Source organism: Mesoplodon bidens (genome assembly GCF_964165515.1).
Source record: "Mesoplodon bidens genome assembly, chromosome: 2".
Taxonomy (NCBI): Eukaryota; Metazoa; Chordata; class Mammalia; order Artiodactyla; family Ziphiidae; genus Mesoplodon; species Mesoplodon bidens.
In genome coordinates, this window is record NC_138177.1 from 26,466,977 (window position 1) to 26,479,675 (window position 12,699).

The 12,699-nt window shown below is 37.2% G+C and overlaps 1 protein-coding gene across 8 annotated transcripts in view; it reads left to right on the forward strand.

Annotated features, from left to right (window-relative positions):
• The window catches only part of DCAF6 (DDB1 and CUL4 associated factor 6), a 172,678-nt gene that overhangs the window by 19,647 nt on the left and 140,332 nt on the right, over positions 1 to 12,699 (forward strand). For all 8 annotated transcript variants that reach the window (XM_081226466.1, XM_081226467.1, XM_081226468.1 and 5 more), the window contains exon 2: positions 3,367 to 3,428. In XM_081226466.1, the coding sequence (XP_081082592.1) occupies positions 3,367 to 3,428 (62 nt within the window). The remainder of the gene's footprint in view (positions 1 to 3,366; positions 3,429 to 12,699) is intronic.

Sequence of the window (12,699 nt, forward strand, 5' to 3'; positions counted from 1 at the left end):
CAGACAATAAGCCTGTAAAGTTGATGGTATTATTCCCATCAAATATAAAATTTTTACAAATGTAGAACTAAGGCCCTGAGATGTTAAGTTTTGCCCAGTATATGTGTAGTATGTTCCAAGTTAGATTTAAGCCTAACATTTCTTGTCCCAAGCATCTCAGTCTAATAACAGAGATAGGTACTTGAATAAATAAGTTATGAAGCTGTTTCATAAGTTACAGAGCCATTAAAAATGAGCAGTATGTCTATATTTATTGCCAGTGTGAAAGATGTACACCTTGTATTATTGAGTGGAAACACGTTGAAGAACAGAATCAGTATTATGAGCCTGTTCATTTATTCACTGATTCAGGAATGTATATTGAGTGCCTCCTTTGTCTTAGGCACTGTTCTAGGCACTTAGGATACTTGAGTGAACAAAAGAGTGTTTTTTTTATGGAGCTTACAATCTATTAATATAGAATAGAATGTAAAAGAGACAGAATTAAATGAGGCAGCTTGCGCTGCATGAAAGTCTTGGAGAGAAAGCCTCAGTGATAGGTAAATTCATCCATAACAAATAGGTAATTGTTGGGAGACAGTTCTCCACGTCTCTTTTGTATTTCTGCACATCTTGTGAGCAGAGGCACTGGCTGCTTTGTTCTAGACTCTCTTTTCAGGGAACAGACTTGGGAGATATAATAGCTCCCTGTGGAGCAGAGGGCAGATTTATTTATTGTCCAGAATAATAAAGATAATGTCTTCCTTTGGGACAAAGGTTAGGCAGATTTGCTTGATATAAGATTTGCGTTCCTTCAGTTCAGGGTTCCCCAGCTGTGATTCAAACCCATTGCATGTGCAGTATCCCCCCAGACCCCTCTGCCTTGCCCTGTGGGAATTGGGGGACAAGGGGAACCAATGTGAACCTGAAGCTCTTTCTCCTTGAGGAGTAAAATCCTTTGCCTCTGACTCAAAAGTCCTGTGTCTTCTGCTAGCATCCATGAAATGGTGGCAGGTAGCTTGTTAGCTTGCAAGTAGGCCAGACTCATCACAGTTCTTGATAATAGGCATGAGTTTATTTTTATTTGAGAGGACTCAGTTTTTTTTTTTTAAACTTATCGTTCTTTTTTTTTTTTTTTTTTTTTTTCTTTTTGCGGTATGCGGGCCTCTCACTGTTGTGGCCTCTCCCGTTGCGGAGCACAGGCTCCGGATGCGCAGGCTCAGCGGCCATGGCTCACGGGCCCAGCCGCTCCGCGGCATATGGGATCCTCCCAGACCGGGGCACGAACCCGTATCCCCTGCATCGGCAGGCGGACTCTCAACCACTGCGCCACCAGGGAGGCCCTATCGTTCTTATTTTTATCCTAGCTTTCAGCTCCTATTTCTTGGTGTAGTGCATTTAATTACCAAAAGGGTAGAAGAGGTTTATACTAGGTTGTTCAGAAGCCCATTTTATGGAATGTGGGGCAATACAATTTAAAAAATAATAATAAATTTATTTATTTATTTATTTATGGCTGTGTTGGGTCTTTGTTGCTGCGTGCAGGTTTTTCTCTAGTTGTGGTGAGCGGGGGCTGCTCTTCGTTGTGGTGCGTGGGCTTCTCATTGTGGTGGCTTCTCTTGTTGCAGAGCATGGGCTCTAGGCACGTGGGTTTCAGTAGTTGTGGCATGCGGACTTCAGTAGTTGTGGTTCGCGGGCTCTAGAGCGCAGGCTCAGTAGTTGTGGCGCACGGGCTTAGTTGCTCCGCGGCATGTGGGATCTTCCCGGACCAGGGTTCAAACCCGGGTCCCCTGCATTGGCAGGCAGATTCTTAACCACTGGGCCACCAGGGAAGCCCAATACAATCATTTTGATTCCCTAAGTCACATATAAACATATCATTTAGGAGCTGTCTTGTCTCTGTCGTGTCTCAGTGCATGTTTTTATGTACAAGTTCATATGTAAGAATTCTTGCTCAAATTACTCACTTTGTCTTCTATTCTCTCATGTTGCACTACCATTTTCTCTAGTTGGAAATGGCTAGAGCCATGTTTTCAAGCCCAGATTTTAAAAATTTGGAAAAAAAATTTTAATACTTTTTTCTTAGCATTTTATGAATTTTAATTACTGTCGTGTTGTTAATTTGAATACTTTTTTCCTTAACTCTTAATTTATAACTCAGTAGGATTGCCATACCTGCTGATGGACAAAAGGAAAAGATTAAAAAATTTTTTTTCTGTTTACTAGTTAGCATCTTTTTAAAACTGAAAATCAGATTTGAAAAGTTAATTATATATAGTATAACCTAATTCATGAAAATACTTTGCTGAATTTCTGCAGGTTGTTTCATTCCAATAAGTTTAGGAACCATACCCCACCCGAACACACACAAAATCTTTAACCCACGTGTTCATCTATTATCTAGCCATCTTACCAGTTACAGGCAAGGACAGAGAAAACAGTCTGGCTTCAAGACGATCTTGCTCTTTACGTTGAATGCAAGAAAACATAATAGAGTCCCTTGTGACAGTATATAGAGAGCATAGTCAAATTTAATTTTGAAATCTCATCAGCCTGATTACTTAGCTAATTACTGTTCTTTGTCATATATTCGGCTTCCTTTCATTACAGCTTCTGAATAAACATGAAGCTTTTTCGTCCATTTTTGGTAAAGATGATTCATTTCTTAAAGAAACATAAGTTCCCTTTTTCAAAGGAGGAATTTATTGTAGTTTTGAAGTATTATAGCGTTTCTGCTATTGATGGATATTTAGGCTGATTTAATTTTTTTGCTCTCACATTTCATCACTGTGAAATGAACTTTTAAGTATTTTAGCATTTCTGAAATTGAGATGTGTTTAAAAATAGGTGGCATCTTCGAAAACACTGTTTGCCACCCTTTTTAAAATTGAAAATCCTATTCCCCACCTCCAGTCTTCTCGTATCCCCTTTCTCTGCTTTATTTTTCCATATAGCGTTTTTACCAAGTCACATATTGTTTATTGTCTTGAATTAAGCTAACTAGAGTCAGGGATCTTTTTCTCTTTTATTTTACCATTGTATCCCTAGCTCCTAGAACACGGACCTGGAATGGAGTAAGTACGCAATATATTTGTTGAATGAATGGATGAATGAAGGGAACATTTAAGTGTTTATTGTGGTTCCAGATACTATGCTAAGCCCTTTCTCTCCTTGCATCGCTTAATAACCACATGAGGTAGGTAGGTACTCTAATGAGGAAACTAGGGCTAAGGAGGAGTTAATTTGCCCAGTGTCACTCAGCCTGTAAATGGAGGAATTAAAATTAGTGCTTGACTCTACCTCATGACAGTTCCTAGGCTCTTAACAGTGTTACACTTGTCTAAGCAATAAATTGTATGATTTATTTAGTTCTTTCTTTTTAAACAGGAAGAAGAGAATTTATCCAAAGATTAAAACTTGAAGCAACCCTGAATGTGCATGATGGCTGTGTAAGTAATAGTTAATTCTCAACTATGAAGGACTTTAATACTAAGTGTTCAGATGTTTGAGGAACTGCCCCAGTCCTCCCAAAAGAGATTGGACTAAGTATAAGAAAATGGGAGAATTAAGTTTTACATTAAAACGTAAAAGTATACTTTGAATTTAGGAAAGCATATGGGAGATTTTTTAAAGAATGATGAGTTTTCTAACATTAGCCAAAGGTTTTCATCTCTTTCACTCTATTGGTACTGCTTTTGTGACAGTCACTAGTGATCTTCATGTCTCCAAATCTAGTGGTCACTTCTCAGAAACTTTAGACGTTGGTTGAATACATTTTCTTTTTTGAAATATTTATTCTCTTGGATTCTGCTAACACCACGCTCTCTTGGTTTTCTTTCTATCTCATTGACTTGTTGCATCTTCTCCGTCTTCTTCCCTGACTCCTCCACTTCTCCACCTTCAAATGTTGGATGTACCAACATTCTATCTTGGTTCCTCCCACCCTGTTTTCTCTTCACTTTTCTAAGTGATTTTGTTTAGTCCCATGGCTGAAAAACATGACTTCCAACTTTCCACTTCTTCCCAGAACTCCAAATTTATATATATAACTCTCTAGTTAACATTCCCAGTTGCATGTCTAATAGCACCCCAAATTTAACAGGGTCAAAACAAAACTTTTGTAAGGTTTTGTTAGAAAAACTTCGGACATTGGACTTCCCTTGTGGCGCAGTGATTAAGAATCCTCCTGCCAATGCAAGGGACATGGATTCAAGCTGTGGTCTGGGAAGATCCCATATGCCTCAGAGCAACTAAGCCTGTGTGTGACAACTACTGAGCCTGGGCTCTAGACCCCGTGAGCCACAACTACTAAGCTCGTGTGCCACAACTACTGAAGCCCATGTGCCTAGAGCCCATGCTACGCAACAAGAGAAGCCACCGCAGTGAGAAGCCCACATGCAGCAACGAAGACCAAACGCAGCCAAAAATAAATGAGTGAATGAATAAATAAATAATTTTATTTATTTATTAATTAAAAAATCTTTAATCATGCTTTTCATATACTCAGGACCTGGATTTAGCAGTTAATCAAGATTTTGGCACATTTTCTTTTTCCATTTCATTTTTTTTCTCCTCTTTGCTGAAGTATTTTAAAGCAGATCTCAGATGTGAAATCATTTCACCTCTGTATGTAAGCTAAAAGTAATGGACAATTTTTTGTGTAATCAAAATGGCATTATATAATTTAACAAGATAGTATATTTTTGGTATCATCTAATACACAGTCCATAGTCAAATTTCCCCCATTGTTTAAAAATCTCTCTCTTTTTTTTTTTAAACATTCTTTGGAGTATAATTGTTTTACAATGTTGTGTTAATTTCTGCTATACAAAACAGTGAATCAGCTATATGTATACATATATCCCCATATCCCCTCCCTCTTGAGCCTCCCTCCCACCCTCCCTATTGCACCCCTCTAGGTCATCGCAAAGCATCGAGCTGATTTCCCTGTGCTATGCAGCAGCTTCCCACTAGCCATCCATTGCCCATTTGGTAGTGTATATATGTCAGTGCTACTCTCTCACTTCGTCCCAGCTTCCCCTTCCCACTCTGTGTCCTCAAGTCTGTTCTCTACGTTTGCGTCTTTATTCCTGTCCTCCCACTAGGTTTTAGATTGCTTATATGTGCGTTAGCATATGGTATTTGTTTTTCTCTTTCTGACTTACTTCACTCTGTATGACAGGCTCTAGGTCCATCCACCTCATTTCAAATAACTCAATTTTGTTCCTTTTTATGGCTGAGTAATATTCCATCATATATAGGTGCCACATCTTCTTTATCCATTCATCTGTCAGTGGACATTTAGGTTGCTTCCATGTCTTGGCTATTGTAAATGGTGGTGCAGTGAACTTTGTGGTACATGAGTCTTTTTGAATTATGGTTTTCTCAGGGTATATGCCCAGTAGTGGGATTGCTGGGTCATTAGGTAGCTCTATTTTCAGTGTTTTAAGGAACCTCCATACTGTTCTCCATAGTGGCTATATCAATTTACATTCCCACCAACAGTGCAGGAGGGTTCCCTTTTCTCCACACCCTCTCCAGCATTTATTGTTTGTAGATTTCTTGATGATGGCCATTCTGACCGGTGTGAGGTGATACCTCATTGTGGTTTTGATTTGCATTTCTCTAATTATTAGTGATGTTGAACATCTTTTCATGTGTTTGTTGGCAATCTGTATGTCTACTTTGGAGAAATGTTTGTTTAGGTCTTCCACCCATTTTTGGATTGGGTTGTTTGTTCGTTTGTTACTGAGATGCATAAGCTGCTTGTATGTTTTGGAGATTAATCTTTTATCCATTGCTTCGTTTGCAAATATTTTCTCCAGTTCGGAGGTTTGTCTTTTTCTCTTGTTTATGTTTTCCTTTGCTGTGCAAAAGCTTTTAAGGTTCATTAGGTCCCATTTGTTTATTTTTGATTTTATTTCCGTTAATCTAAGAGGCGGGTCAAAAAGGATCTTGCTGTGATTTATGTCATAGAGTGTTCTGCCTATGTTTTCTTCTAAGAGTTTTATAGTGTCTGGTCTTACATTTAGGTCTTTAATCCATTTTGAGCTTATTTTTGCGTATGGTGTTAGGAAGTGTTCTAATTTCATTCTTTTACCTGTAGCTGTCCGGTTTTCCCAGCACCACTTACTGAAGAAGCTGTCTTTTCTCCATTGTATATTCTTGCCTCCTTTGTCAAAGGTAAGGTGCCCATATGTGTGTGGGTTTATCTCTGGGCTTTCTATCCTATTCCATTGATTGATATACTGTTTTTGTGTCAGTACCATACTGTCTTGATTACTGTAGCTTTGTAGTATAGTCTGAAGTCAGGGAGCCTGATTCCTTCAGCTCTGTTTTCTTTCTCAAGATTGCTTTGGCTATATGGGGTCTTTTGTGTTTCCATGCAAATTGTAAAATTTTTTATTCTAGTTCAGTGAAGAATGCCATTGGTAGTTTGATAGGGATTGCACTGAATCTATAGATTGCTTTGAGTAATATAGTCATTTTCACAATATTGGTTCTTCTAATCCAAGAACATGGTATATCTTTCCATCTGTTTGTATGGTCTTTAATGTCTTTCATCAGTGTCTTATAGATTTCAGCGTACAGGTCTTTTGCCTCCTTAGGTAGATTATTCCTAGGTATTTTATTCTTTTTGTTGCAGTGGTAAATGGGATTGTTTCCATAATTTCTGTTTCTGATTTTTCGTTTTTAGTGTGTAGGAATGCAACAGATTTCTGTGCATTAATTTTGTATCCTGCTACTTTACCAAATTCATTGATCAGCTCTAGTAGTTTTCTGGTGTCATCTTTAGGATTTTCTATGTATAGATCATGTCATCTGCAAACAGTGACACTTTTTCTTCTTTTCCAATTTAGATTCCTTTTACTTCTTCTCTGACTGCCATGGTTAATACTTCCAAAACTATGTTGAATAATAGTGGTGAAAGTGGGCAACCTTGTCTTGTTCCTGATCTTAGAGGAAATGCTTTCAGTTTTCCACCATTGAGAATGATGTTGGCTGTGAGTTTGTCATATATGGCTTTTATTATGTTGAGGTAGGTTCCCTCTATGCCCACTTTCTGGAGAGTTTTTATCACAAATGGGTGTTGAATTTTTTCAAAAGCTTTTTGTGCATCTATTGAGATGATCATATGGTTTTTATCCTTCAATTTGTTAATATGGTGTACCACATTGATTGTTTTGCATATAGTGAAGAATACTTGAATTCCTGGGATAAACCCCACTTGATCATGGTGTATGATCCTTTTAATGTGCTGTTGGATTCTGTTTGCTAGTATTTTGTTGAGGATTTTTGCATCTGTGTTCATCAGTGATATTGGCCTGTAGTTTTCTTTTTCTGTGATATCTTTGTCTGGTTTTGGTATCAGGGTGATGGTGGCCTCATAGAATGAGTTTGGGAGTGTTCCTCCCTCTGCTGTATATTGGAAGAGTATTAGAAAGGTAGATGTTCACTCTTCTCTAAATGTTTGTTAGAATTCGCCTGTGAAGCCATGTGGCCCTGGGCTTTTTGTTTGTTGAAAGATTTTTAATCACAGTTTCAATTTCAGTGCTTGTGAATGGTCTGTTCATACTTTCTAGTCCTTCCTGGTTCAGTCTTGGAAGATTGTACTTTTCTAAGAATTTGTCCATTTCTTCCAGGTTGTCCATTTTATTGGCATAGAGTTGCTTTTAGTAATCAGTCATGCTCCTTTGTATTTCTGCAGTGTCAGTTGTTACTTCTCCCTTTTCATTTCTGATTCTGTTGATTTGAGTCTTCTCCCTTTTTTCCTGATGAGTTTAATGGTTTATCAATTTTGTTTATCTTCTCAAAGAACCAGCTTTTAGTTTTATTGATCTTTGCTATTGTTTCCTTCATTTCTTTTTCATTTATTTCTGATCTGATCTTTATGATTTCTTTCCTTCTGCTAACTTAGGGGGTTTTTTTGTTCTTCTTTCTCTGATTGCTTCAAGGTGTAAGGTTAGGTTGTTTATTTGAGATTTTTCTTGTTTTTTGAGGTAGGATTGTATTGCTATAAACTTCCCTCTTAGAACTGCTTTTGCTGCATCCCATAGGTTTTAGGTCATTGTGTTTTCGTTGTCATTTGTTTCTAGGTATTTATTTGATTTCTTCTTTGATTTCTTGTGTGATCTCTTAGTTGTTTAGTAGCATATTGTTTAACCTCCATATGTTTTCATTTTTACAGTTTTTTTCCCCTGTAATTGATAGCTAGTCTCATAGTGTTGTGGTCCAAAGAGGTACTTGATTGGCAGGCAGATTCTTAACCAGTGCACCACCGGGGAAGTCCCTGGAATCTGTAACACTTTAGGTGATTTTAATCTAGGTGATCTGTGGATCATACTTTGGAAAACAGTGCTATAGCTACTAATTGAAAACATGAGACTAGAAAGAGCACATGGAAAGAAATTGCAAACTGAAAAGAGGGTCTAGGCCTTAACTCTAAGGACTCAAACATTTAAAACTTAAGCAAAGAGGGGAAAAGTATCTAAAGTCCTATCCTCCAAAATGTTATCTTTTTCCTGTTCACAGTTGTGGTATTATAATTATGCTGTAAATACACTTTAGGTATCAATATATGTTATTTATTTTAAACCTTAGCACCACTCTTGAGGTTCCCCTGATGCTCATGGTTAAAAATGGATCATAACAAAAAGAAATAGACATGTACTGCCCTTATTCTGTTCTTGTCCTCCTTAAGCCACCTCTTTTAATCATGTTTTATTTCAGATCTTCTGGTAATTTCTTTTATTTCTGTGTGATAGTGTTATGTTGGTCTTTCTTGAAGTGTCAACTTTGGGTGTTGTCCATTGATTTCCTGCTATGATAGAAGAGGAATTAACTAATTTATACAGTTTTCTAAGAGGTAGGCTTCTCAAGAATTTTGTTACTGTTCTCAGTCTCTCCAGCTGTCACTTTAATTTTAAACAACATACTTAAGCATCTTTTTGTTTTTCTGTCATTCATAGACAGTATTTCTTGAATCCCCATTCTGTAAAATATATTTAAGGCTTTCACTCTTCTTCCACCTTCCTATCTCTATTTCACACCCTTTTCAGCTATATATGCTTTTGTATTGTCAATGTTCATTTCATTTGCCTCCTGTTCTGTAGCCATTTTTATTTTCTGAAATTTGTCAATGTATTTATTCTAAAAGTCAAAATATAGTAAGCAGTGTTAATGTCTTATACATATGTATATGTCTTAGTTTTCGTTAAGCTCTTCACAATAAAGAGAGAATAGGAAGAAAATTATATAATATATCATCTGTTTTATAGATGAGCACACTCAGCTGCTCAAAACTCTCTAATGGGTTTCTGGCTTACGTATAGTAAATCCAAAGGCCTTATTGCTTCAAAGACCCTACATGATTTGACACTTGCCTTCTTTTCCATTTCATCCCTTACTGTATTCCCTGTTATACGTATTTGTTTTAGTCATACTCATCTTTTTGCTGTTTCTTTAAATGCACCTAGTACACCTCTGTCTTATGCATTTTGTTTTTTGCCTAGAACTTTCTTCCTCACATATCTTTGAAGCTTACCTCGTCATTTCATTTAGCTCTGTTAACCTATCAGAGACGCTTTTCCTGACCACCCTAATAGCTCCCCACTCCTCATCAGTATCTTCCTCTTTTTTCTGTTTTTTTCCACCATAATATGGACATTATAATTATACATTTATTTATTTGTTCATAGTCTGCACACCTGCCTCCCTCTACGCTAGCACTCTGGTCACCAAATATATCTTCATAAATTTATTTTCTTTGTCTAGTGTTGAGGGGAGCGCCTACCACTTATTTGGCACTTATGAAGTGTTTATCGAAGAGACAAAAGCATGTGTTATGTATTGGATTTTATGTCTTTCTTTAAGGAACTAAGGTCAAGTCTTTCTCCTTACTCAAAGGAGAATTTTCTAGTTTTAATTTCAGATGGATTCATGCATAATGTATAACTGCCTTTGTATTCTGAAGTTTTTACAAGCTGTGGATTCTGTATCTTTCCAGTTTTGAATTTACTTTCAGGTTTTACTGAGTATTTTCTCAAATATTTTTCTATGGATGAGTGGAACATAAACTTTTCTTACAAGCTTAAAGATATCTTTTCTGCTTGCATACTAAAAAAATTTTTGTCCTTATTTTTATTTTGCATTTTTTAAAACAGGTGATGCCTTCTCATGGTACAAAAATAAACTATATAAAAAATACACATTGAGGGACTTCCCTGGTGGTCCAGTGGTTAAGAATCCAACTTCTGATGCACGGGATGTGGGTTCGATCCCTGGTAGGGGGACTAAGATCCCACATGCCATGGGGCAACTAAGCCCACGTGCCACAACTACTGAGCCCACGCGCTGTAGAGCCTGTGTGCTACAACTAGAAAGCCTGCATGCTGCAACTACTGAGCCCACGTGCCACAACTAGCGAGCCTGTGCACCACAACTACTGAGCCTGTGTGCTCTAGAGCCTGCACGCCACAACTAGAGAGAAGCCCGTGCGCCACAATGAAAGATCCTGTGTACTACAATGAAGATCTTGCATTCCGCAACTAAGACCAAACACAGCCAAAATAAATACAATAAATTAACAACAAAAAAGTATACATTGGGAAGTGTGGCTTTCACTCCTGTTCCTGTCTTCCCCATTTTTTTCTGTTCCCTAAAACACATAACCACTTGTTTTAGTTTCATGGGTATCCTTCTACTCTATTTTTCCCCCATCTTTATTGATAATGTACATATATAAATGTATAAGTTTAATGTGTAAAATATAATGATTTGATACACATATATATTGCAAAATGATTACCACAATAAGCTTAGTTAACACATTTATCACTTCACGTAATTTCCATTTTGTTGTTGTTGTGGTGGTGGTGGTGGTGGTGAGAACATTTAGGATTTACTTTCTTAGCATCTTTCAAGTATACAGCACAGTATTGCTACCTGTAAACACCATGCTGTACATTAGATCCCAGAACTTACTCACCTTATAACTGGTAGTTTATACTTTTTGAACATCTCATTTCCTCCACCTTCCAGCCTCTGGCAACCACCAGTCTACTCTCTGTTTCTATGAGTTGAGCGTGCTTAGATTCCACATATAAGTGATATCATACAGTATTTGTCATTCTTTATCTCACCCTCAGCATTCATCCACATCGTTGCAAACGTCAGGATTTCCTTCAATTTTATGGCTGAAGAATATTCCATTGTGTGCATGGGTGTGTGTGTTTATCATATTTATCCATTCATCCATTGACAAATACCTAGGTTCTTTTCGTGTCTTGGGTATTGTAAATAACGACACAATGAATGTGGGGTACCGCAGATATCTCTTCAAGATAATATTTTAATTTCCTTCAAATATATACCCAAAATTGGGATTGCTGGATTATATGGTAGTTCTAGTTTAAATTTTTTGAGGAACCTCCATAGTGTTTCCCGTAGTTGCTGTATTTCCCTTCCCACCAGTGTTGCACAAGGGTTCCCTTTTCTCCACGTCCTTACCAGCACTTCTTATCTCTTGTATTTTTGATAATAGCCATTCTAATAGGTCTGAGATGGTATCTCATTGTGTTTTTTTTGTTGTTGTTGTTGTCCATGCTGTGCAGCTCGTGGGATTGAACCTGGGCCACAGCAGTGAAAGCACCGAGTTCTGACTACTGGACTTCCAGGGTCCTCCCTCATTTGTGGCTTTGATTTGCATTTTTCTGATGATTAGTGATGTTGAGCACTGTTTCATGTACTTTTTGGCCATTTGTATGTCTTCTTTAGAAAAATGTTTTTCAGGTCTTTGCCCATTTTTAAATTAGACTATTTGGAGTTTTTTTGCGATTGAGTTGTATGAGTTCCTTGTATATTTTGGATGCTAATCCCTTATCAAATATAAGGTTTGCATATATTTTTCTTCTCTTCTGTAGGTTGCCTCTTAATTTTGTTGGTTGTTTCTGTTGCTGTACAGAGCTTTTAAGTTTGATGTAGTATCACTTGTTGATTTTTGCTTTTGTTACTTGTGTTTTTGCTGTTATGTCCAAAAAATCATTGCCAAGATCAAAGTCGGGGAGCTTTTCACTATGTTTTTTTCTAGGAATTTTATCGCCTTCAAGTCTTATCTTAAGGCTTTAATCCACTTCAAGTTAATTTTATTTATTCTGCATGTGAACATCCAGTTTCCCCAACAACATTTAGTGAAGAGACTGTTCTTTCCCCATTGGGTAGTCTATGCTCCTTTGTTGTAAATTGATTGACCAAATATGCATGGGTTATTTTCTGGGCTCTCTATTCTGTTTCATTGAACTGTGTGTCTGTTCCTAAGCCAATACCATACTGTTTTGATTAACATAACTTTGTAGTATAGTTTGAAGTCAAGAAGTTTGATGCCTTCAGCTTTGTTTTTCGTTTTCAATATTGCTCTGGCTATTTGGGGTCTTTTGTTGTTCCATACAAATTTTTTTTTAAAGATTTCTTTATTGAAAACTTTTACTATGCTAATACGTGTTGTGAATGATCATAAGATACATTTAACATACAGTGTTTCCCATACTTAGTTTTCCCCACGGCTCTTCCTTTGGTAAGCATCTCCTGGAAGTATGGTTGCTCACAACACACTTTTGGAAAAGCAAAATTAATCTCGCTGTCAGGGCAGGTGTTTCAGTTGATTGTTTTTACCCAAATGAAGGCTGTAGATTTTCTCCTGATGAGGTTCTTTGGTTAGCCTTC